At 33.6% G+C, this 27,951-nt stretch overlaps 1 protein-coding gene across 1 annotated transcript in view; it reads right to left on the bottom strand.

Annotated features, from left to right (window-relative positions):
- Positions 1-27,951, bottom strand: part of LOC131064883 (probable inactive ATP-dependent zinc metalloprotease FTSHI 5, chloroplastic) — a 275,944-nt gene that overhangs the window by 114,791 nt on the left and 133,202 nt on the right. Inside the window, exons 12-13 of the mRNA XM_057999211.2 lie at positions 19,240-19,422; positions 1,617-1,736 (exon numbers count right to left, since the gene is read on the bottom strand). Coding sequence (XP_057855194.1) covers positions 1,617-1,736; positions 19,240-19,422 — 303 coding nt within the window. The remainder of the gene's footprint in view (positions 1-1,616; positions 1,737-19,239; positions 19,423-27,951) is intronic.

The raw sequence follows: 27,951 nt of genomic DNA, 5'->3' as shown, positions 1-27,951 counted from the left end.
CTTGAGCAAGTTTGGCTATCTCATATCTTCAAAGAATCATGATGTTTGCATTCTTCTAGACAACTAAAGAAAGATGTTCATCAATGCGGTTATACATGGCTAAGGCTCTATTTACATGTAACCTCTTGCAATAAAAGTTCTCTCCCAAGTACACTTTTTTTATTTTCAACTTTCTATTTTCCACTTGCTACTACATATTATAATTTTTTAATTTATGTTTTGTAATTGTAAATGTTGAATGCAAATTCAACAAGTTTAAAGTTCTTCAACTAAGCAAAATTGAAATGCATATTCCTTTCTCCACTCAATTAAGCACAACAAAGTGGGTGCAAAAAATGTAGAGGATTTGATCTTTGTGCCTTCTAACTTGAATCTCTTCTCACATAAGACACCAAATTACATTGAGGGGGCAACAAGGAATTGGAATCAAACTCCTAAGTGTTCTGACTTAGACATTTAGCTGCAAAACATGACGATGTCTCTACAGATGAGATAGCTTTTGCAAATAAAATGGCTAGTAGGAGTGGCATTTTAGCTGATTGTGGTTCAAATGAAAATGAATTAAATGGTGAATTTGATGCTTCCGATGAAGAGTGCTAATAAAATAATTGAATATTGATTGTATTGACATTTGAAAAATCATTCATTATCCTATTGTGAATTTATGAATATTTTCTTTTTTCAAATTATGAGGTATTTAAATATTTCATTTATTGGCAATTATGAGCATTACTATTTTTATGAATATATATATGAACCTGTATGCATACCCAAGGAAAAAACTGGTGTACCAACATACTCAAACTTGTACCCATCCCCATACTAGGACTAGCAACTTAGAACATAACATTGAGAAGAATTTTTATTTTTTAAATGTACAAATTATAAAAATCCCTATTCCAACTTGGGCTTGTTACCAAGATTGACATATATTTCCCATAGCCTAATGTTGACATTTAAAACAAAAATAAAACAGAACATATCAGATAACTTTGAATGGCATTTGACCTCTATACGACCATTCACAGAACTGCCTATAGTTTCAAATACAAGCACAAATCCATATTATGGAAAAATATCAAATCTTTCAAAAGTTAATTTCATGAAATGTATCAACAAAAAACTATTACTAAATGGTTCTGTTGTGACGGGTTTATAATTAAAATCACAAGTTCAAAGTTCAAAGAATGTCACATCCAAAAATGGGTTTTGCACCTTTTCCAAATATCTAAGAGTATAGACCAACATACAAAACATTGAAGAAAGATAAAGTTTATTAGAATTTTGAAAAAGCCAGCAACCAGACAAAAACTACAAAAATAAATGAATTATTCATCTTTCACTTTTCACTTGATTTAAAAATACAATAGATCAAAAAAATGGAGGAGTTAAAGATACATAGCATTCATACCTTGAAAAAGTACTATTATGTATAACTACCAACGTTTGTCACTCTCAGATAATATAAGAACAAGTTTTCAGTATTTAATAAAAGAATAAAATCATGAACATGTCAATATGCCTAACCAACGAGATATAAGCATATCTTACTTTAAAATGTATTTCCCTTGAATTGCTTGTACAATTCCGAGATGATTGAAGATCAAGAAGCATACCTTCCAAGAAGTTGGGTCAAGCCATAAAAGATCTACTGAATAGAAGTTAGGAAGAAGAAGAGCCACCAATCCTCTGCCAGCAGCCCAAACAGCATGTGGGAGCTTGAAATCTCTTGTCCACTGCATACAAATGAAAACCCACAAGTAAAAAATAATCAATGTACACAGTAACCCTCTTCATATTGCTTACTAAAATGCATAACCATCAAAACATATGAAAATGCATTATAGACATGCCAAAATGCATAACTATCAAAACACGTAAAATCGCATAATAGACATGCCAAAATGGAGGCCCATCACTGTATTTCCCAAAAAGATTTTTCAAGTTTAATAACAGCTGAAAATTCAACAAATTTACAAGGATCATTATATGAAAGAAATAAATGCATCACATGCTAAAAGTTTCTAAAAATGAAAATATGATGATGTATAAACAACTTAAAGCAAATGTGCACCTCCAACTTTTCAATGTTTTCTTTTCTTATATTGACTAGAATAAAAAGAAAACAGTACCATTCAGTACACTCCACTCCAAGGAAAGAAGGAAGCATGCATAAATACATATATGTATACACACATGCATATACAATAACTCATAGGATTCACAGAATTTCGCCCATGAGGTTTGAAATTCATCAAACCCCAATTCGCTATTAAAAAATCATTGAAATTCACCTTTTTACTTGTTTGGATAAAGAGCATAATTTTTATATAAAAAAAAATTAGGAATTTTTTGGCCTTTTTATGGAATTGGTTCACCCAGGGTTTCTCTTACGAGTCTTACAACGCAGTTCGGACAAACTTTAACACGTACAAAACCATAAAGCACCAAAATAAATAAATCGCAATCCCTTCTTGAACCCCTTGTAAATGCATTTTTTATTTTTGATAAACATCCTTCCGTAAATTGTGTGCCATTCCCAAACAAACAAACAACATCATCAAACAGATTGTCCAAGCATAGGCTTCCTCTCGTCATTCGAGCCTCTCCAATGAAGTCCACTTGTTGAATCCAAACCAGACAGGAAACTCAAGTTTGCCATTCCTTCTTTCTAGCCCAAAACTAAGGAATTCATTCAAACTAAACTATAATATTTTAATACTTGAATATTTAATATCAATTATACATATTTTAATATTCGTAATTATTTAATATAGTATTATATATGTTTAAAACTTAGTCTATTTTAGTTTATTATGATATATATAACTTATGAAATTTAGTTTCTATGGTGATTTTGTTTACTAAATGTATAATACATGCTATGTATCTAATATTCTAAATTAAATTCTAATTTCAGACTAGATATATCTATAGTTATAAATTTATATGTTTTCATATGGGCAAACCTAAATCTATTTAGCAATGTTAAATAATTTTGACAGTATTGTGGATATACTATTTATATTTGAAAAAAAACATTTAATCACAATTTTTTTTTGAATTTTTCCCCTTGTCAAACTTCATCCTAATTTTATTGTTGCCAAACACAAACACGAAATCCATATATTAAACACAGTTTGTATTTAGTTACACATACATATAAAATAGCTGAAATTAATCTCACATTATTTTATCAGTATCAGTTTAGAATCCTAGAGAAATATGACTAAAAGAAACTGTAATTCAAAAGTTTAAGACAGTTACTTGAGCACAAGAAAAAATTAATTACAATTGTAAACCCTCTTTAACCATATCAATAGAAATAGCATACTAGGAAGCACATAACTACTAACTGGAATGTGTTTAGACAACCCTAGGTACCAAACTGCATGCATATGTACACACATACTTTCTATTATGCATAAAAATAATATATATCCACCAGCATATATTTTAAGGTCACATCATTTGCTAATACGACGAGATGTCTACAACGCGAACAGATAAACAAACCAAATAGTCAACAGTTAAGACACATATAATTTCTATAAAGCATAGAAATAATATCTATCAACCAGCATGTATTTCAGTGTTACAACATTTGCTAATAGGATGAGATGCCTAGAAACAGAACAGATAAACAAACCAAATACTCAACAGTTGAGCTCCAACAGTACATCACATTGAACATTAAATCATAAGCCTTGATAAATATGGCACTTGAACTATCAAATTCCTACATGAACTGTATACCACCATAGTCTTGTAACACATAGCTAATAATTGTGGTGTCAGATAGTTATCTTATATAAATCACATAAACAACACCTAGCTACCACAGAAAAATATTTGGCCAACAAATCACCACCTCAATAGTTCAGATTTGCCCTGACTGTTAAAACCTGCATTGTCTTAAGTTCGCTCCAGACAATATTCAGGATAGAGTGATCAAGGATGTGGAACATAAGGCAGTATTGAAATTCCAGATTAAGCAATTGCACGAGTACATTGTGCATTTGTTGAAGCCTCTATTAAAAGACACTTCAATTAAAACTCCAGCAAAGGAATCAAACAACAATGCTCAAAGGAAGCAACTAGATTAGCTAGTTCCATATGGGAGGGTGATCCAATAGTATCTCTTTATGAGGAGTATCAAACATACCTAGGGTGAAATCATCGAGGATACCTACGGCAATAATATCTTTGAATGCTCTTAACTCTTAAGTATATATATTCATGGTGAAGCTCCTTGAATCAACTACGGAAACTTTTAGAGAACAAAAGAGCAAGTTGTACAATGCTGAAAATGAAATTTTATATTTTATATCGTCCAGTTTCTATGATGATCAAATGGTTGAGAAAGATGCAACAAAGGTAAGAGTTGAATATCATAGACATGTGAAAGAAAATCTAAGGCTAATAGTTGTTTCACAAAGACAACATGAATATACTGCTTGGCTTATCTAAGCATGTTGGCATGGGAAAAACATGAAAGTATAATTATTGGGAAATTAATTGTTGTAAGCAAAGATATCTTGAGTATCCTGATTATCTGAAAGAGGTCCTTTGAATTGCCTAAAGGATCAGAAGTAACGCAACAGATCTCCAGCTGAATTTTTTTTCTATTTATCTTGCATTCCCATGCAAAATATGCAAACTGATTGATTGCATGAGCATGCAAAGTTTTGTAAACACTTATAAACTCAAATTGACTAATAATAATTTTATGCCAACTTGCTGTTGATATTATTATTCATGCTACTTGTGTGTGTTAACTCGAGTGTATCATTCAGTGAATTGAGTATTGTTAGGACATAATATTAGTACGGATCATATCCTTATAACATTTATATAAGGTTATACAACCTTATATATTATATGCTTTATAAGCATATCCTATATGAAATAATTATAATCTAATAAATATTAGATTATTAATTATTTGTGAATAGGGGTTGTTGAAAATGTGACTAGTGAAGCCACCCTTCCTCCTATATTTAAGGAGGTTCTCACTCATTCGAGATGTGTGTGAATTTGGAGATAGATAGTGAGTTACATCACTACGCACAAGAGGCATTATTGGCCATGTCGAAGTATTCGACGAGTTTCCCCATGTTCAAGTCTATTTTATTATAGAATAAATTAAGTAATTGTTTTAATAAAATGACGCTTTATGGTTTTCTTTTTACCCAAAAGGGGTTTCCCAATGTATATCTTGTGTAATATGTACATTTATGTATACATGATTCTCATCTTATTTATTTATATCTTGTTTATAACAATTAGTATCCTAATATCCTAATTTCTAACATGGTATCAACGCAAGTTCGACTATACTAATCATTTTTACAAGTTATACTAGAAAACATATAAAATTAATGAAAAACTCATTTATGTTCAATCAACTTGTGACAATTTGCCTATAATCTAGAGGCCAATGAATAGCACAAAAGCGAGAGAACAAAATAGACAAGAATAAACTGTATTCTCATCAAGATGCAAAATACCCAACTAGATTGATCAACTGGATTGTCAGTTGGATTACATACAATGTAAATGAGCCTGCTTATAAAGCCAAGGCTATAGGGAAATGTGAGCACACAATCATGACATGTGGCCCAATGAGATGCAAGGGTAGGTAGGGGTAGGTAGGAGAAATAATAGAATATTCCGCTAAAGGTGGATCACCCACCAAAGGTGGAATTTCTCCAACAACCATATTCCCTAGATATGCAATTCCCTAAGTGTCTCATATCCAAATTACTATGATATGCATTATCCTAAGTCAACTTAAGTGTAATTATGAGACATAATTTACACCAACACCCCCTTAAGTGCAACTTAGGGGAATGTAAACCCAAGCTAACAATGCAAGATGGGTCTCGACTACTAGGCCATGTTAGGTACCCGTGTACAAATGCAATGCAATCTCTCACAAACTGAAAAAGAGAAAAACACCTTATGGGAAAAAACTCCCCCCCAAAAGAGAGATAAAAACACACAATGCTCTCAATGGTGTATGAGAAGAACAAAACCTTATGTGAGAAAAAAGTCCCCCCCATAAGAGAGAAGAAGAGAGACCAAATAGCTCCCCGTCAATGTAGAATCTCTTGCAAAGATGGTCTAATGATGTCGAACAGCATTCCCCCCCATTAGGAATAAATGGAGCCAATGTTGCACGAAGAATGTCAAAGTGTGACAAAACCAGGTACTACTGTCAATGAAGAATTGATGATGAATCACTCACTGCAACAAAATGAAGATCAGGCATGGAGACACCTACTTAAGCATCAACTAAATACTCGTCAATGGCAGATTGGTACAATCTAAGTCTCACTAGAGCCGTGGACAAATTTGAACAATCTAAGTCTCAACTAGAGCCATGCACAAAGTCTCACAAGATATTTCCTAATTCTACGGAGTACAAGAGGATTACATCAAATATGTCATCACTGAAAAGGTACAAAGAAGAATGGCACTTTATATTAGTGTGTGTACAACATAGCTCATGCAAGAAAATACCACATGATGATGCAAATCTGGAAACATGAAGATGATGCCACCAAAAAGATGCCCTATAAAAGACTGTAGATGAAGATGCCTCTGATTGGTATGTCGCCAAGGAAAATCTAGGAGCAAACTGACCCCCCTAGCTATCGATTGGAAGACGTTGCAATACATGTATATAGGTGCACAAGAGAAATGTGTTCCCTAATTTGCTTATTACAAGAAAAAATTTATTTTTTAAAAGCTTCTTAAAGTTTAAATAAAAACATTTATTAAAACATAAAAAACTTAATTGAAAAATTAATAAAGAAAAATTGATTTTTTATTTTTGATATTTGAAAAAACTTTATAAAAAAAGAAAAAAAAAACAAATTTTTTTTTTAATTTTTAGATTAAAAAAAAATTATTAAAAGCAATAAAGAAAAATATTGAATTTTTTTTTTTTTTTTTAAAAAAAACCATTTCATCAAAAAAATAAAGTTAAAAAAATCATTTTTTCAATTTTTCATAAAAAAACTTTAATTATAGATAATTAAAGAAAAACTTTAAATAAAATTTATTAAAAATTTAAAAAAACTAAATAACAAAATAAGTTTTAAAAAACTCTAATTGAAAAGTTTTTTAAAGAAAAAAAAAGGGCACGTAGTACCTTGCATTGGTAAGGTACCATACGGTACCTTTACCACCGCATGGACTATGAACCCTGCAGGGCCATAGGTCCCTATAGGGCCTACGTACATAGGTTCCCTACAAGATACCAAGGTACAAGCCCTACAAAAACCACAAAAAACAAAAAAATTCAATTATTATTTAAAAAAACGTTTTAAAAAACGCCCTGCAATTTCAAAAATAATAAACTGTGAAAAATCAAATGTAGAAAAATTTAAAAAAAATTATTTTTTTAATAAAATAAATCGTACCTGCATCAGTATATCCATACGGCAAAGGGGGGTGGGGGGGATTTTTTTCTCAACTCTAGGTGCCCTGCTCCGATTTGGATGAATGGACAAGTGATCTGAGGGCTTTTGAGCATTCTGAGCACGATGGCAATGAAGAATTTTGCCAAAAATGCTCCAAAATTGCAAATCACTCTTGCGATAGGTAACCACCTTCCACCTTCAAACAATTGTAGATTTGGCCTCCAGTGTTGGATTTGAATGAAACAAAAGGTGATTCTAACTTTCTCGAACCTCCTCGATCCAATGGTGACCTTAGATTTGGCCCAACAAGGTCCAATAATGACCAGCAATAGAAAGCTCCAAAATACAAAACCCCAAATTGCATCAAAAAACTCTCAAATGACAATCTATGGTGCCTTATAGGCTCCGATACCATGTGAGAATTTGCCTATAGCAGCCCAAGATCTAAAGGCAAATGAATCGCACAACAACAAGAGAGAACAAAATAGACAAGAATAAATTGTATTCTCATCAAGATGCAAAATACCCAACTAGATTAATCAACTGGATTGTCAATTGGATTATATACAATGTAAATGAGTTTGCTTATAAAGCCAAGGCTATAGGGAAATGATAGCACACAATCATGACATGTGGCCCAATGAGATGCAAAGATAGGTAGGGGTAGGTAGGAGAAATAATAGAATATTCCACCAAAGGTGGAATTTCTCCTACAACCATATTCCCTAAATATGTGATTCCCTAACTGTCTCATATGCAAATTACAATGATATGCATTATCCTAAGTCTACTACAAAAATGTACTCATGAGACGCAATTTACACCAACACAACTCATGTGCAAGGTCAATTGTGCAATACATATGGTGTGCCTTTTCCATTATTTTTAAATCAATTCTTCAAAGCTAAGTTAGGAAATGCTAATTTTAAAAAAAAAATCATTTTGTTTTTCCTAATATGGTCTGGAACTTCTTTTTGATGGCTTATTTGCCTTGCAATATGATTTTTTTAGTATCTAGTAGACTTAATGACAATTAAGATATATTGATAGATAAATATAGAGATGTAAGGCACTAATTAAAAGGTAAGTTTATTTGATGCCCCTATCACCTTCATGAAAAGTTTCAACATAAAGAGCAAAGATTTGATTATTGTTGATAAGATCTCCATAAATTATGTCGGATTAAGAGCCAAAGCCTATTTTTAGAATCTTGACATCAAAGTTGAAAATTATCAATATTGATAGCATTTATGCACATAGATAATCTACCTAATTATGTCTTTACTGCATAGCTTACAAGTTCAATGCTTATTATAATATTCAAAATACTTCCTTGATATTTACAACAATTATGACAATACTTGATATCTTTCAATGATTTGAAAATTATCAAAATTTTCTATATATTCTACTATATTCACTATTACTAATATCAAATATAAAAAACTTTACATTCTTCAAATCAAATTCATTAATAACAATGTATTTCAAAACCCTTAAAACTTGGGATAATCTTACTATGCTCTCAATATGAACTTTGATTTAATAACATTGTAAGATATGAAAAAGTATGACTTGAAACATCAAAGTCTTGACTACTAAAAATAGGTGTGAGTAAAAGCAACCCACGAATGAGATGTATTACAAATTGTGCGACGTGTATATCTACAAATGATGCATATAATGGCACAGCAAAAGAAATGGCCACAACCTTTGTAGACAGTGATCAACTTTGAACATTACAAGGATGATATTGAGAGACTAGAATAGGAGCTAGCTTGTCTAAAAGCCAAATCGGTATCTTTTAGCCAAACACTATGTCGACTTCTCGAAATGAAGCAGAGAAGGTTAATGCAAATATCTGGAGCGAAAAGAATTTTCATTTTATTAATAAACCCTATGAACGTCAAGAATCGTCTTAGAGAACAAAATAATGATCAACAATGTGTAGGAAAGAAGTTGTCTCAATTGTATTTTTACCATGCGCGGATCAGGTCATTTGAGTTGACTGTAGTAACTTGCAGGAGTAGGGTTATTATTATTTACTAGTGCAGATTTATTTGATTCCCTTACACATCTAGAGTCATTTGCTTGTTTAAAATACAATCAATGAAAGCTATTCTCTCTATATGTCAATTGAACCATTAATAATATATCAATCCATTGGAATATTAAGATGACATTAGTTTCTTTGTGTTTGCAACTGAAATGAAGTGATGTTTAAATGGAGATTTCTCACCTTTTTTGATAGTTTATCTTCCATTCAATATTGCTTTTGTCAGGCTAAAATACCATTAAATAAAGCCATTGCACATTTGGTGATCTCTAATCAACTAGTGGCATTCTCCATAAATTTGCAACCTTAAGCAATTTCTAATACGGTACATTTACCTCAGGTCTTTACCTGTTTGATGATCTTTTGTCCAACAAAATCTATCTTTTCATACTACCTTGAATCAAGTCTTGAGCATATAATGGAAGGGAATACATATCTGTTATAATCAGCATAATGTAATTCAAAAAGGTAACCAGCACTTAAAGCTAGATGGCATTTTTGTCCTAGGATGATGTGTCATATTGGGCTATCAACAATGTGCATTTCACTATAAACAATAGGAGATGAGACTAATATGTGAAATATCCATCATGCAAATCCTTGTCCATTTGGAAAACACTGCTTTGAAGCTCATTAGTATAATTATGCACACTTTAATAGTTATTGGGAGTTTTATGATTGCTTTCAAGGCTATTTCATAGAAATTTAGCTCAGGGGATTAATTCATTGAGAGAGTCTTGAGATCTCTGTATCTCCCCGAACTTATTCATATTATGATCTCCTTATCACTATTACCACCAAATATATAAAAAACATTAATATACATTAGAGACACTTGATTAAAAATTTATGGTGTAATTTTTTAAAAACATGTTTCTATCCTTGTTTCTCTTTCAATGACAAGGATGATGAATGTGACTATAAGATAGCTATATAACTACCATCACATCTCCTCAAAATGTTTATGCCTTTAAAAAGATTCTAAATTCTTGTAAAATAACCACCAATTGATCTCCTTTCATCTTCAACTTGTAAATCATTTTGATTACAATAGTAACTCATGATAGACTGTAGTTTGCTTGTCCACATGAATTTCTTACTAAAAGAAAATTGGACAATAATTGAGATGTACCCATTTTTATCATCATATATATCTAAGAGGTCTTTAATTATCACGTGGCATTCTTTATCAATGCAAAAATGAATTACTATGATAGAGAGAAACATCAAGGATAGAATCCTTACCATCCAATTGACAATTAGACTCATGTAAGAGCTATTCTTTTTTAACACTTGGTAGTTTAAATGTACTTTGCTTCCTCTTGTTGCCCACTCTTAGAGTGAAGATCTAGATGAATTTTCTGATGGTAGTCATCCTAATGTCCTCTAATCTTGTAATTGAGATATAAGGATCATCTACTTTAAAAACATAGTAGTCATGGAGCTCTAAATCTCTTTTGATATGAGTATTATAATTCTTTTAAGCAGAATATGCAGTTAAAATGTATGCTCAATGGCCCACATTATGATGTCAACATGGCAACAATTTATAGTGACATGATAATTCTTCTTTAATCAGCTTAAGACCTCTAGTGTCTTTTTTTGGAGATCAAAGCGAAAAACATTTAAAAACCACCAACCTCATATAGGTATATGAATAGTCATTGACATATATCAATCATATCTGATGAAATTACTAAGAGATTTTTTATTACTCTCTGAATTTTATTAAGTAGGATGATTGTTTTGTACTTAAAAGCGTGGAAATTCACCTTCTTAATAGGTGGCTATCACCCTAATAAATTGTCCGGGGAGTGAACCTGGAAAGGATAGCTCACCCGTTGCTTAATTGTTTTATGGATCATTACTATATGTAGTAGCATGTCTACTTTATTAATTATTCGTGCTTATGCTAATGAAAATATATGTTGGTCTTCTTGAATACTAGATGATCTCTAGCAAATGACAAATTTATAAAAAAAAATTCTTTGCACCAAGAACCAAGTTTAATTGATCACTATGTTCCTAACTATAGTTGTGCTTCTTTGGCGAGATTATGCCTTCAAAACATATGATGCAAGTGCTATTACATGGATGGTGCAATACTTTAATAAGAAGGCTATCTTTTATGTCTTTCAACCAAAAGGGGCGAAATATGAAAGTAGCTCTTGAACAATCAATATGGCTTTGAAGATTTGTGGAAGAGTTATGTTGGATACATGTGAAAGTACCATCTTACTTGAATATTGTAATATCCCTTGGCGAATTTGACCCTGTTTTGCTTATTTGAACCCCAAGGAATATTGTCAAACACTTTGTATGCGAAGTTGTAGCTTGCTGTTAGGAATTTCAGTTTGCTGTGTATGTTCTTAAAATCAAGTAGAAATGATGCAAATGCTTTGAAATGAATGTCAAAAGATCCAACAATGAGATGAGAATGAAATGCACTTGTTTTTACTCTTTTCAAATGCAAATACATGAGTTCCAGAGATAAAATGCATACCTACAGCCAAGTAGCATTTTTACAAACACTTGGCATGTAAACTAACGTGCATCTACAGCAAGCTATTATGACTGATATGACAATGCAAACTACATCTAAAAGACATGAAGAACCTGGTGTAAATAAGCACCCATATCCGATGAAGAGGTGGCAGCATTAAGTCATGCAATGAGCACTCCTTGATGCCAAAGTACTGTAGCATTTTACTGTTCACGTGTTACTGTAGCAGCAATAAGAAAAACTTGAAATCTGATAAACAATGGCTGCCAATGAAGAATACAGGTCTGCTTGTTAAGGAGTCTTCAATCTGTAACAGTTGCCCTTTTAATTTGCTCTCAAACCCTGCTTTAACATTCTGGGATAAATATGCAGCTGATAATATGAATTTGTGTGCAGACCCTAGCTGCCATTATGCTAAAAGCATGAATTAAGAACCTGCAATAAACTCCATAGTGATTCCTGAGTGAAACCACCTCACAATGGTGCTTGAGTTTCCGTCCAACACCAAGAAATCCAAGGGTTTTCATTCTTAGAACAATCCAGTCACTGATTTCCAGCAACAATGGAGAAATAGCTTCAATGAAATAATCTCATAACATCCTCTTGAAGGAAGACAAGGTTTGTTTATAAAGACTCCTCAAACTCCAAATCAATCTCCACACTCAATGTGGGATAAATCCTCCTTTACTTTTAATTCCTCCTCATGAAGTCGGCCATCTAGAATCTTCTAATAAATCATTAATAATATAATTTTATATTTGCACTTATGTCATTTAATTTCCTCTTGGCTAGGCGCTCAATAATTAATTAAAACATGGCCCCATTTTAATGATGAGTATGACCCTTTCTTTATGAAATAATAATAACTTATAATATAACATTAAATGGCCTCATAATAAAATTTATTAATAAAGTTATCACTTTATTAATAATCAAATAAGCATAACTCCATGATTAATCAATATTTCTTCATTTTGTTTGCACCGGGGAGTTGACCATTTTGTCCTCTATCCAACCCACTGACTTACTAAAAATAGAAAATGTCCCTCTCGATCACCTCCTGACTTACTATAAATAGTAAGTATATGAAACTGAGCCCAAACAAAGAGCAGTACTAAACACTTCTAACCTCCGGAATGGGAATAAGACTTCTGCACTGCCAACTGGAACCCTCTAATCGTCAGTCTTATCCTACGAGGGCCAATAATAGGCTAATCCAATCATAAACCATATCATCCGAAAAAGGGGACATTACAAAGATATTTTACTCTTTTTCCAAAGAATATCATTTCTAAAGATCAAAATGAACATTGAAGATCATAGGCAACTCAATCAAGTGAAAGTATTCCATAATAAAGGCACATTGAAGAACATGGCCACCTCACTCAAGTGAAAGTATTCCATAATAAAGGCATTTTGAAGATCATGGGCACCTCACTCAAGTGAAAGCACTCCATAATAAAGGCACTTTGAAGATCATGGGCACCCCACTAAAGTGAAAGCATTCATAATAAAGACACTTTGAAGATCATGGGCAGATGCTATATATTTGAATTTTAGCCATCACTTATTAAAACCTCTATGCGATCATTGGTTTTTAGGTGATGCCACTCAGGGTGAGTGTACATGACACCACCTAGTGGCTAAAACCTAGATGTAAGACCTAATAGGCATAAGACCTTTAGGCATTATATACTCCAAATTCAAATCAATGCTTGGCCTTACGTGATGCCATTGAGGGGAAGTGTGCATGTCAATGACACCACCTAGTGCCTAAATCCTACAGGTGGGCATATATAAGTCCCATTAGGCATAAAATAAGACATATATAGACATTAGTAAGTCCTTTAAGCCTGCAGGTAGGCATATGTAAGTCCATTTTGGTTTTAAATACTGCAGGTAGGCATTAGTAAGTCCTACTGGCAAATTTGTGCTAAAGTCCTATAGGCATATTGTAAATTCTTCTCCTCGTAAATCTTCCACTTCTAAAGACGTTGTATTAAGTCCTATAGGCACCATGCAATGAACCTTAGGAGGGGCTAATTTAAGGAGTCAGCATTTCCAATATAATTTTTTGTAAGACCTTGTAGCATCATTTTTAAAACACTAGAATTATAAATTATGACAAGATGACTTTCATGTAATCCGGGATGCATGATCTTCATGTTGGCATATATTTGTGTCCCTGTTTATCACTATCAAAGAAGACCTACTTTACTGGGGTACTAATTTTTTTCTTTTATGGAAATTGACATGCAATGCCCCCTATTAACATTAAGGGAGAGTGTTAGAGCACAATATTATTAGGGGCCATACCCTTATAACATTTATGTAATGTTCTAATATAAGATTATAAAACCTTATTTATCATATTCTTTATAAGCGTATCCCTTATATGCTTTATAAGCAAATCCCACTTGAAATAATTATAATCTAATAATGTTAGATTATTAGCTATTTGTGAATGGGGGTTATTGAAAAGGTGACTAGTGAAGTCACCCTTCCTCCTATATTTAAGCAGGTTCCTTCTCATTAAAGGGATGTGTGAATTTGGAAATAGATAGTGAATTACATCACTATGCACAAGAGGTATTATTGGCCATGTTGAAATATTGGAGGAGTTTCGCCAAGTTCAAGTCTATTTTATTATAGACTATATTTTGTAAGTGTTTTAATAAAATGATGCTTTGTGGATTTCTTTTACCCAAAAGGGTTTTCCCAATGTACATCTTATGTAATGTGTACACTATGTTTGTATCATCTTATTTATTTATATCTTTTTATAATGATTACTATTCTAAGATCCTAATTTCTAACAAGTATAGATTAGTAATTATTGCAAGCTTTGAATTGTGGCACTTACTAGTTTGAGTAGTTGTAGCTTTGTAAGCAATTCTCTAGTACTTAATTTATAAAGTCTTGTCTCAAATCTCCAATTCAATTATAGTGTTTACCCACTTTCTAGTGTTGACTTTTTATCTAGAGAGTGTGCATGTTTGAGCAATCAAATGTTAGGTTCCTAGTTGTGGTCATAAAATATGAAATTTATCATTTGTATGTGGAAGAGTTGTCGGAGCCTTCTACACGTACCTAAGAACATAAACATGGAGTTGTTTTAGTCTGTTTACTGTTCTAGAATTTTAGTTTAGTTTTTATAACAAGGGAAACTCAGTTTCCAATTTGAAGGAAAGTTCTATTCTACACATTCCATTTTGCATTATCCTAAAAAGGATAAATAAAAACACTAGCACCACCAACTTGCTTTCAACTATCTTCACACTTCCATGCATCTACCTCCCACTTTCACTCCATTGCTTGCTCCTTTTCCACCTCTTCCCTCCAAGTTCAACACAACCCAGTACATAACACAACAAATTGAAAACTATAGTTAGTATAGAATGCCTTTTGCTATGTTTCATTAATGTGGTTGTACCTGAGTGTGTTATTTACTTGTCAACTTGTGAGTCATTGTTAGGAGTTAGTTGTTAGTGATTATGGATATTTATGTTCTTCTTGGCAACCATTGAGCATTTCAAAGAGGCTTCTTGTAGTCAAGGAAGGTAGTATGATCTTGTTAGATGTTCACTGATCTACATTGATGAGCACGCAGTTATATAGAGAGGGGTGGTGAATCAATATAACAATATTCTAAGATTCTTTTACCTTTTAAAACATGTAGAATCACTTCAAGATTTAATCAAAATTAGCACATATGTAAAATCAAATTATGAGCAAAACAATTTATGTGGAAACCCCTGCAGGAGAAATCCATGGCAAAAATATTGCTTTTATTAATCTTCTTTCTACAAATTTTGTAGGCACCAACCTACTACAGGCACCAACTTCAATATCAATTTCTCATCCAGATTCTGTTATGATTTTAGTCACCAATCTGCTAGAATGCTGATTACAAATCTGACACGATGACCGAGTCTGATTTGTTCTCTATTTAAAATGTAGACTGTTGTATGTACTGCTCTCCAAAATGAATCAAATAATTTGAACTCATTAAGCATGGTCCTTGACATCTCTTGTTCTGTCCTATTTTTTCTTTCTACAACTCCATTATGTTGTGGTGTTCTTGTAGCTGAGAAGTGTCTCCTAATCCCACGTGTTTCATAAAATTCCTCAAATTCTTTAGAGGTGAGCTCACCCCCTCTCTGATCTTAGCCATTTAATTTTCAATCCAATTTCATTACTAAGGCCTTAAATATCTTCATCTTTTCTAGTGCTTTACATTTTTCCTTCAAAATGTGACCCAAGCAAATCTAAAGTAATCATCTATTAGTAGCATACAGTATATTTCACCTAGCATACTTTTCATTCATGTTGGTCCACAAAGATCTATATGGACAAGCTCTAATGGCTTGGATGCTGAATACTCCTTTGATTTGAAGGTGACTATTATTTGCTTCCCTAGTTGGCAATGATTACAAGTGGTATTTTAAGGTTTAGAGATTCTTGGCATATATCCTACTGCTTGTGTATTGCTAATTTTGACAAGATTTTCAAAGTAGATGTGCCTCATCCTTCTATGTCAAAGCCAACTTTCATCTTCTTTTGCGAGAAAACATTTCTTGCCACTATTTTCATTTATGATGTAGAAATATTGGGTGTCCTATATGCCTCTTCTATAAATCTTCCTTCCTTCTTGATTTTGCATCCCTCTGCATGAAATAAGAATGTGCTTTAATCATTTGACATGCAAGACATTGGTTATCTCTTTTTTTCCATTGTCTAGACATATAGTTCCTTTTCCAACAATAGTGGTTGTAACATTATCTCCAAAACTCACAATTCCTCCATCTATGTTCTTCAATTTGAGGAATTTACTCTTTTCACCAGCCATGTGACATGAACAACCACTATCTACATAGCATTGTTCTCCATCATCTTGAGCATGTAAGGCAGTTTGCATCAACATGGATCTTTCTCTTCTATATTCTTTCTTCTTTCTCCATACCTTTGAATTCTTCACCTTTTGTACCACAAGGGTGCCTTTCATTTTATCTTGCTTTGGGGGATCTACAAAGATGGTTCCACAAAAATGTGTTGTGTGCCCATAATTGTTGCATTTATAGCATTCAACATTGTAAAGAAGGGGAGCAAAAGAATTGTAGTTCCTATTATCAACCTTAGGAATGTTCTTATTCGTGTTCCAACCAAAATTCCTTATATAAGTCCTACAATTTATTGCTTTATGACCAAAGTCATTGCATGTGAAGCAATAATCAATGAAGGGATGATGGAACTTGGTTATGTGAACTTGCCCTTATGGTAGGAATGTCTTGAAGGTGTTCTTGTTCTTTTGGTGTGCAATTGGTTTTGGTGCAGCATGATTTTCCCTTGATTTTCTACAATCTCCTTTGATAGGAGTTTTGAGTGCATTAGCATAACTCCGTGGCTTCTTTTCATTATTCTCTCTTAATGACACCTTGGATTCTTCTTCCTTTGCCTTCTGTTTTTCTTCTTAACCTAGTCCTGTTTTGTTTGATGATGATATTTGGCTATAATAATATCTCCCAGAATTTTGGAACTCTTTTCAAATTTGAGGTTTGCGTTTATCTTGATGGTTAACTTCTCTAATTCCTTTCTTAGAGAAACAATCTTAGATTCCAGTTCTTCACATGTTTCCTCCTTCACCTTTAGTAGTGATCTGATTTCTTCCTCAATTTTCTTTGCTTCCTCAATTTGAACTTTCAAATTGGTGACTGCCTTTTCTAATTCTTCAAAAGATTTGGTCTTTTGCATTCGTCTTGGAATAGGTGCTTGTATTTTAAAATCTTCTTCCTATGTCTCTCGATTTCATCTATGACACAATAGAGCTCTTCTTCAAAGCTATCTTCGTCATCATCTACAAGATTAGGATCGATCTTTTCATCTTCATGTAGGAGATTAATTTCCTTGTCATCATTTTCTGTATATTCCCTTCTGTTTCAAATGCCATGAATAGCATTTCCACTTTATAACTATCCCAATCACTCTCGTCGGATGAGCTATAATCTCTATATGCATAAAGGTTCTTCTTGTAGTCATAAGTCTTCTTCTTGTTCTTATCATATTTCTGACTAAATTTGTTTTCCTTCCTTGAATAAGGCTCTTCTTCTTTATCACTATCACTTTCCCTTAAATATGGACAATTTTTAATTAAGTGTCCAACTTTTCCACAATTAAAGCATTTGAATAGCAATTTCCTTTTGTTCTTTCTTCTTAACTTTCAAACAAAAAGAGCTCAGATCAAAAAAATCTCTTTATTCACACTCACTCTTTCAAAAGACACATTTAATCAGAATGGCTTTTTGTGACATTTTTGTACAATTTCAAAACATTTTAAACTCTTTATCACATTGCTGCTATTACCAACTAGTTCTTTACCGTCTCATATTAAATGCCATCTCTTGTGCCCATGCTCGAGCAACTCTTTCCTGCACTAACCAAGGAATGCTTCAAATAGTTCTCATCAGCTGAAACTAAAGACATGGAATGTGCTTTAACTGGGGCTTTCTTCCCACCTAAACAGCCAAAACGTGTTGGCTGTTTAAGTTCTTCCAACCTTATCACATACACCTACTTGTTTGCCACAATGTATATCTCTTGATTGGGCGGGATAGACTTGTACAGCCCTTTCATTACAATCCCCCAATTATGGTACTAGATTGTCATCAACAAAATGGATGAATTCCTTCCAAAGCTTTATAATTCATATTCATGGACATATCAGTCTTAAGCCTTGCGATATATAGCATATACCTATTTGACTGTTATAGCAGCCCATTGATTATCTATGGCAAAGTAAAAGCTACAAGAAGAAATTGACCTCATGAATAAGCAGAAAGAAGCTACCACTGACAAAATGCTATCTAATCATATTATGATCTACCTACTTAATCTTCCCCCAAAACCACCTTACTAATTCAATTTACCATGATTCCCTCTACCTTCAAACAGGAACGAAGAAGATCCCCAAAAGTATTCAAATACACTCAGTTCTAAATATTGAGCATTCATAAAATATTTAAATGTAATTGACAAGAATTTTATAATATCTATTGAAAACTTACACTTCCAGATTCTCTAAATTTATTATGAAATAACATAGTCTAAAACCAGTACACATAAATTCCACAGATATTGAGCTAACACAAAGGAAAAAAGTGAACATTACTAAAAGAGACAAAAACCTTATAAATTTTAAAGGAAATATCAGCTGCAACCATATACAAGCCAAATTGAATAGAAAATATCCTTACAGTAATTGGAGGGCTTTGAAGCTCCAATCCAGGGTTTATCATGTCATACGGTTCCATTAATTCAACTGTTGATTGCATATCTTCCTTGGTTAATCGCAAGCCTAGCCGATCTATGAGTGCTTCATTCAACTTCTTCATCCACTTACTTTGCTTCAACCATGATGGGATTACACCACTTATGGTCTATTATAAGAAACACACAAACAGATAACCCAATCAACATATGATTAGATTAAAAGAGAGTGATGAACCAATCAAAAAATATAAAGCTGAATTTAGGAAAAATATATACAATTGTTTTAAGAAACCACATCATAATAGCAATTTGACATATATGCCAAACATTAAAAATTACAAAAAGAAACAAATATTTAAAGAGTGGCATAACAAATTATCATTAATCCAAAACCTTTATCGTATGTGTACACACTATGCCAATGACATTCTTCTATAGATCACACACTATGACAAACATTGTGCAAGTGCTAGAAGACACTCACGCACATAGGCATGCAGCCACTTATAACGGTTAAATAAACACAAATCACCCTACTCGTTGACGTAAATCTTACAGACACAAAAACTCAATCCAACAAGATAAATACACACATCCATAACACCTCAACCACTTAACAGGGACATTACACTCAACAGTGAAATCAGTGAAGAATCAACTTCAAAGGTGAACTCAAATGTACACAAACATCTCAATGTACAATCCCTTTACGAATAATGTATTGGGCATTCAACCTATGTCCATTTTATGTTTCCCAAAACAATTCAAAATATCGGAACACAAAAAGGCCACAGTTACTTTATTTTATTCAAAACTTTAAACCAGAAATCCAGAAACATGATTTTCTTAATCAAACAAAGGACAAGCATAAACATAATGAAAATCAGATAGAGTATGAGGGTGCGTTTCTCCATTAATAATGTCCTAAAGGCAAGTGCCTTTTTCAGTAGGCTAGATTCACCTTTTTACTCTTAGCAAACCATCACAGAAGACAGCTAAAATGTGCTTTAACTACCACATCTTGTGATACACACCAAAAATTTACAAAGGAATATGTAGATCCACATAACTAAGTAAACAATCACACTATATTTTACAATTTGTTCCACTCGTTGAAACTCTAACTCCCTAACATACTGTACTCTACAAGACAAAAAGTACAAGCATTCAATAAAATTCATTCAGCTGTGCCTTAAGAGAGTAAGCCCAACAAAATAGTATATTAGAATTTCCAAACAAGCAGTCCTCAAGCAAAGAAACAAAATACACAAATAATATTTCTAAACTACCAAGGAGACACTTAACCCTTTAAGCAAACAAAAGGAAAAAAATAAATGAGAAAATCCACATTCTTCTATTGGATCATGTTATCCAAAATTTGGGTTTTATTTTTTATTTTTATGTGTATTGTTGGGGCATATTTCTGCTTATGACGCACCCCTTTGTAAGTAGTACCTTATTAATAATTTGTTAATGTAGCTTGGATGGTTGAATGGGAAATTTCAGGTAGGGTAGTTCTATCCTGAGCCTTTATAGAGACCATTCAAATCAATGTACACATTCATTCCTGCATAATATAATTAGAGACTGTGTTTTAGTATTATGTGCAATGTAAGTTTCAATCTATTTGTATTCTCAATAGTGCTAACAGATCAAGTTCATTATGGCTTATTTGACAATAATATGTCCACAGAAGACTCCATATGTTTACAGAAAGGGAAATTCATGTTTTCCAAAGTTCTTTTTAAATTAAGGATTGATGGACATGTCTAATGCTTAGTGGAGTTGGTCAATAGTGTATTATTGAAGATTAAGGGCAGATTAGGTCATATATGTTTTTATCAATATCAAACTCAAGAAATAGGCATCATAGTTTCAAGACTCAAACTCAAAGAGTGCTTGGATGGCAGAAAAATTTTGACTCGGTGAAAACTCAGCAGCTTAAAAACAGTTAAATTGTTTTAAAAAGAATATGTTTTTTTTTTAAAAAGCATAAATTCTTTTTTTTTTTTTTGCAAACTGCTACCAAGAGGGTAGCTCCCTTTCATTGTTTTAAAACAAAAAACTGCATGTTAGTGTATTAAATGCATGGCCACTATTTTGGTTTGAACATATAGATAGTTATCAAACTAGTGGCTAACTCCATCATTTTGTCTCCATCATTTTGTCTATTTGGGCTTTAGTAAATAGACCATGATTTGCAATGTGAAGTCCAGAAACAGCTGAACATTCTTCTTGGAGAAGCATTCACAAGCAAGTCAATGGCTTCTGCAAGCTTTTTGTTCTTCCTCTACCATTTTGCAGTCCACAGTGTCACATAAGTGTCCATGATTCAGAAATTTGTCGAAAACTGATATGGCACTAATAGCCTCATAACCAAGTTCTTCTTGGGCAACTTGGCAGCCATGATTTTGCCTATCACTATCCACACAATAGTCATCACTGCTATGTAGAGGAAATAATCAACAATTCTGCCATCATGGATGTTCCCAGATTCTAGCTTTCCCGTGCCAATTACCATTTGAATGGTGGGCTCAAGAGATGGATCCTTAATCTTGAAGATGCACCTATGTTGCGCCAAGAGCTCTTGCTGCATGCATGGAATCTACAGCATGCAATGATTATGATGTCAATTGTTGGGCTTATTTGCCTTCCTCATCATTGTTATATGGGGCAATAAAAGATACAATGGCCCTTTTGATAGATCTTACATTTTCCTGTAGTATCCATGGGAAATTTTGTTCAGCAGGAAATTCTGACACTGTAATCCCACAGTGGGATTACATATCCAAAGATATACCCAATATTATGCTCTATCTATAATGGTATATGTGAGTTGAGCCGCCAAGACAATCAGTCTTCCATTGGCCATGTCTTGTCAAGGATACCACAATCTCTTTGCCAATTATGGTGTGTGAACTTTCAAGACCGTGTCTGTCAATTCCTATAGAAAGTCCACTAAGGAAATAGCAATTGCTTTCACCTATGTACTCTACTTCTTGGTGTCCATCATTTCTTTGGCAATGAGTTGTTGCAAACTACTCCAAGCCTGCCTCTTATTTGATAATATGACTTCCATTTGTTGATCAATGTCGTAAATGGATAGGAAGTATTCCAAGCCATTTGCCTCTCTATACACATGTTTGAGAGTATACCCCTCAATAGCCCCCAAATATAATAAATTTTCTCAATCCACATTGAGAACTCCCACCCTAACGCCTTTCTTGTCAAGATAGCCCTTATTTTGTCAACCGAGTCTCCCTCAATATCTATATGATGTAAGTGTTTTTGTTAATTCATATAACGTCTGTCGTACAATTTCATAATTCCGTTACATTGATTACATGTTAACTATTAGTATATATGTTAACAAATCAATAATAAAATCTAAACTGAATTATGATGTTTGACCGGTCACACCCTTTCATGTTAACGGGCTATGATAAGCGATTCATAATTGTGTTCCTCACAATCAGCGATGATCTTAAATTGTTATCGGGCTATGTTGTTAACGGATGATGAGTGGCACGTAGGGAAGAGATGTGTCTTCCCACATGGGAAGACATATCTCTTCACTACTTAACCCCTCTTCCACATATATATAACACACATACAATAAGGAGGAACACAATACTGAAATCAATAAGTGTTGTGCTTCCTTTCATTCACACTACTGCAGTTCAAATTTAATTCCAGACTATATCTTCATCTCTTCTATCCTCTTGATCACAGAATTTAAATAAACTTAAGAGTTTTTTCTTGCACAATCGAAGTCCCTTATAGAGAGCGTGCAAACTCCACATCATTGTTGGTGTCTATTGGGAATTTGGCAGATCCAGACCATACTAGCTTGCCTACATTGTCTCTAACTATATATCCATCCCTAGATGCCCTATGATTACCCCTTCAAGAACCATCAAAATTCAACTACATCCTTCCACTTGGTGGAAGTGACCACTTAGCCATACATCAATTAGGTTTAGTTTGATAGAAACACCTCTTGGCATTATTAGGTGTGATCATTCTTTTTGAATCCTATTGTCCCATGATGAGTAAAATTTATACTTCCTAACTTAAGTTTTTATGTTACGGTGTTCAAACATCCCAATTTCAACTTTATTTAGTATAACACCAAGCGAGATTTCTTTATCTTTAAAAATTCTAGTGTTCATTTCCTTCCACAACTGCCAAACAATTGTTGTTAGCACCTTCGTCCATGGTCCAACCCATATAAAGCCTTTATGCAATCTCACCCAAGCCTCAAATACTTCATCAGTTTGGTAACAGGTCTTGCCACCCAAACTTGTTGCTAAACATCGATCAACACATTTGTGACATTATGCATTAGACGAGGAGGTGATTAACTTTTTCCTCACTCTCCTTACATAGTGGGCACCAATGGGGGCCAATAACCCCAATTGTTTTCAAACTATCCTCTGTTAATATTTGTTTGTGAGTAGTCGTCCAAGCAAATACACCTACCTTGGGCAACACATCTAATCCCCAATGGAGATACTATGGCCACAATCCCACATTAATTTATCAACTTATAACTTCCTAGCCAATTTTGGTGGTGTACCTACTAGATTTGGCCGCACACCAAAGAAGTCAGCCATTACCGTTTGAGATGAGAATTCTTCAATTTCAAAGTTCTTTCACCAATGTTTTTCTAATCCACTCATTTAGTATTCTGAATTCCTTCCACTTAAAGTCCAAACAACCATCCATATTGGAGACAATGATGTAGTTTTGTACTTTCTCATTGTATGTGTCCCTTGTAATCCAAATGGCATCCTCCAAGCCCAAGATGTTGGCAAGTGATGCATATTCATTTCAAGCTAAGTTACCGGTTCAGGTACGGATTCGCAGATTCGGCAAAAAATAATAATTCATGGGTACAGGTACGGGTTCGTCCGTACATATATATATTTTTTAATTTTATATATATATATATATATATATATATATACCCATATAATATTATATATATATATATATATATATATACACCCATATATTATATATATGTTCAATATATACAATCCATACAAAAATAAAATATACAATGTGACTTTCCATACATAAATCATAAATCATAAATCATAAATCCATAATTGCCAATGCCAATAAATATTCATATATCGCAAATGTAATCAGTAAACTAATAACTAAAGTCTAATATCATATTCATAATTTGCAAAAAAGATAATATTCAAGTTTCAAGTCTTTTTTAAAAAGTCATAAAGGGGCGAATTAGAGTTTTATTATAAAAAAACTATTTTAAAAAGTCTTTTTATTGTTTTTTTATTGTTTTTTTGACCTGTGGGCCCCGTTTTTGGGAAACCAAGGGCCTGGGTTTACACGGGTCCTCCTAGGTTCGACCTGGGTTCCACGCAGGTCCTTCCCAGATGGTCGGGTTCCCTATGGGTCCTGCGAGAACCCGAGGAGAACCAGGACCCAGACCCAGGCCAAAAGGGGAAGAACCAGTATCTTAGATTTCAAGAATCAAACCAAAAGGAAGCAGCACAAGCCATTGTTTATCTTCCACGTGAGGTGATCCATGAAAGTAGGTCTACATTTGAGGATGAAATTCCAGATCTAAGAGCTCCTCAAAGGATTGGCGATTGTGAATATACACTTGGGTCATCATCGTCTAAATATTACATTCAAAGAGGCTTGCTCCACTGAGCCTTGGGATTGACGAAAATTCTCCATGAGAGTTTGGCTCCAAACTCGGTGTTTTGCAGTCAGATATCTTCAATGTTCACACCGCCAACATGTTTGCTTCTTTTAACCATGTCCCTCCTATAGAAACTTTCATTGTACGCCATTCATATCCTTAGCTGCTTTGTTTGATAATTCAATGCATAATAGCATGCAAATGGGTATCGCTGTGATGACGATGTTAAGCATGATTACTCGACAAGCCAAAGTAAGAAACCTTCCTTTCCAACTCTCAGTCTTCATCTTGCATTTGCCAATACTATCCATACATAAACTATTTTTTATTGCTCCCCCAAACAATGGCATTCAACGGTAAGTGGACTGGAGGCGCTTGATATTACAACCTAGCATAATAGCTAATCTCCTCTATGTCAATCTGCTTGTCTTAGAAAAGAAAATCCTTGACTTTTCCTTATTTATTTGCTGTCCTAAGGTCAGACTATATTCCGCAAGGGTATTTCATATAACTTTTGACTAGTGGATTGTTGAGGACTCGTAGACAAGAGTATCATCAGCAAAAATTTGATGAGTAATCAATAGGAAATCATGTAGTATTCTAATTCCTTTCCACTATCCTATCTCCGTCAAGAATGAAATCCTTTGGTGTAATATCCCACCCTGATCTGCCCTAATCTTTTCAGGTTTGGTAGTTTGACAACTTGTCAAACAAGTGGCATGCAATCTGATTTTCTGATGTCTAAGGCAATTTTCTGAGTTGTAGTGTATGTATTTTTTCACAAATATAGTTGCCAAAGTATGGAAAATATAATAAACAACTTGTATAACAAATACAACTACTTAACAACCCCTTAAGGTCTTTATTGATGCATAGTCAGGTCTGATTACAAACAATTCAGGTCTGATATGAAATATCAGACTGCAACAGCCAATGATAAACCTTATCAAATTAAAGATGGGATCATACAATATATAAATGACATACCCATTTAATAGCTTCTTGGTTTAGGTATGAAGTATGATCATTTAATAACATATATGAGCTGTTACAAATTACAATGCCTCCAATGACTGTGATCGTGGGAGACTGATTGTCTGATATGAGAAATTGTGGGAAGATCAATACAAACAGCTTCTCAAACTCCCATAGTCTCTTCCCTGATGATGTGAATTCCTCTCAGAAAGATAGTGCTCAAACCCTAGATGCAAATAGTCACAAAATGATGCCAAATTTCACTTCAAAAATGCTGATTACAAATAGCTGAAGATGACTGTGTGTCTCACACCATAAACCATAATGGATTTCTGAGTTATAACAGCCATGATTCCTTCCCAAGATGCATGCATGAACCCCTTGTTGTGATCAACCTCCTTATGCCTTGATTTCAAACCCACAAAGCCAATAAGAATGGATTTCAAACTCTAATCGATCTGCATTAAAGAATCCTTCAAAATGCTTCTTTCAAAATAAGATTTGTCCATAATTTTCCATTATTTTGTGCTCTAAACATTAGCAGCTGTAGACCTGCAAATAAATGATATTTCCAGCTCCTTCTCAATGCCAAATACCTCCAACAGTCTGAAAATGAAGCGCAGTGGTGAATCCTATATGAATCCACTCCAAAGATGGTTTTGGTTTTTCATCTAAACCACCGAGAAACTCTAAGGGTTTTCCTCCTTAGATTTTCTCTTAATGAAAACCAAAGCTCTCAAACTTCTGAAAGAGAAAAATAAAATAAACCAAATATATGTCAAAAGAGCTCCCAAGTGCCTTTTATACTGCTTTCATCCCAACACACTAATTAGGGTTTGTACATTTTAAATTAAAAGTGACTTTTAATATTTTATAAAATAACTTTACATTACTTTATAAAATAACTTTACATTACTTTATAAAATAACTTTACAAACACACTTTATCATATTAAATAATGTAAAGTTACATATTTAATTTAACTTTATTATTCAAACATTACTTAATATAACATCCATAAAACTCCAGTCGCCATGACGCTATCAACTTCTACAATAATTGACTATCCAGAAATAGCCAGGATACCCACTATCATCCTGCGACTCACTATAAATAGGAAGTATGAGCAAAAGTGACCAAAAAGAGCTCTAGAAGCTAGGAGGAGACGGAACTATGACCAACTGCAGAAAATAGTGGTTACCATTAATAGTAACTACTAAAAATAGTACGTCATCCCAAACTCCCAACTGGCCAAACGGTGTCGAAACTAACTAAAAATAGTAAGTCTTAGACCAGTTGCCCAAAATCACCCCAGAAAATGTTAGACAACTCCAAAACATTCTCTAAGAAATTGGAAACATCCAAGAACATGCCAACCATATCACAATTGGAAGGTGTAAAAATGGGGACATTAGATTCGGCCAAGCACATTCGCCATTAGTACAAAAAGGCAGGGGATAAGGGATCGCCTTGCCTTAGCCCCCTTGCCACTTCAAAGAAACCATATGGAGCACCATTGATCATCATAGAGAATCTGGATGTAAAGATGCAATCGAATACCCAACTAAGCCACTTCTTTCCAAATTTGTGCTCTTCCATTATTTTGATCAGGAATCTCCATCTTACTTCATCGTAAGCTTTACTTATACCCAATTTTGATATCATTCCTCTAAGGTTAAGCTTTTTTATTGAATGGATCACTTCATGGGCAATAATGATATACCGTCAACAATATTTTCTTTCAGGGACAAAGCTGCTTTAAGCCTATGAGATCAATAAGGGCCGTATCGTTTCTAATCTATTGGTCGTAACCTTTGAAACAATTTTGTATATGGTGTTGCATAAGGAGATTGATCGGAACTCTGCAAATGACAAGCAATCAAGTTTTTTTTAAATTAGAACAATGTTGCTATTGTTGAGATCCTTGAGCATCTTCAATTTTTTCTGTGATTCTTCCACAAGTTCCCATATGTCTGCTCATATAAAATCCCAGCATGTTTGAAAAAGAAGCGTCAAGAAGCCATCGAGCCCAAGCACCTTG

This window comes from Cryptomeria japonica, chromosome 5 (genome assembly GCF_030272615.1).
Source record: "Cryptomeria japonica chromosome 5, Sugi_1.0, whole genome shotgun sequence".
Lineage (NCBI taxonomy): Eukaryota > Viridiplantae > Streptophyta > Pinopsida > Cupressales > Cupressaceae > Cryptomeria > Cryptomeria japonica.
This window is presented reverse-complemented; position numbering and strand designations above follow the sequence as displayed.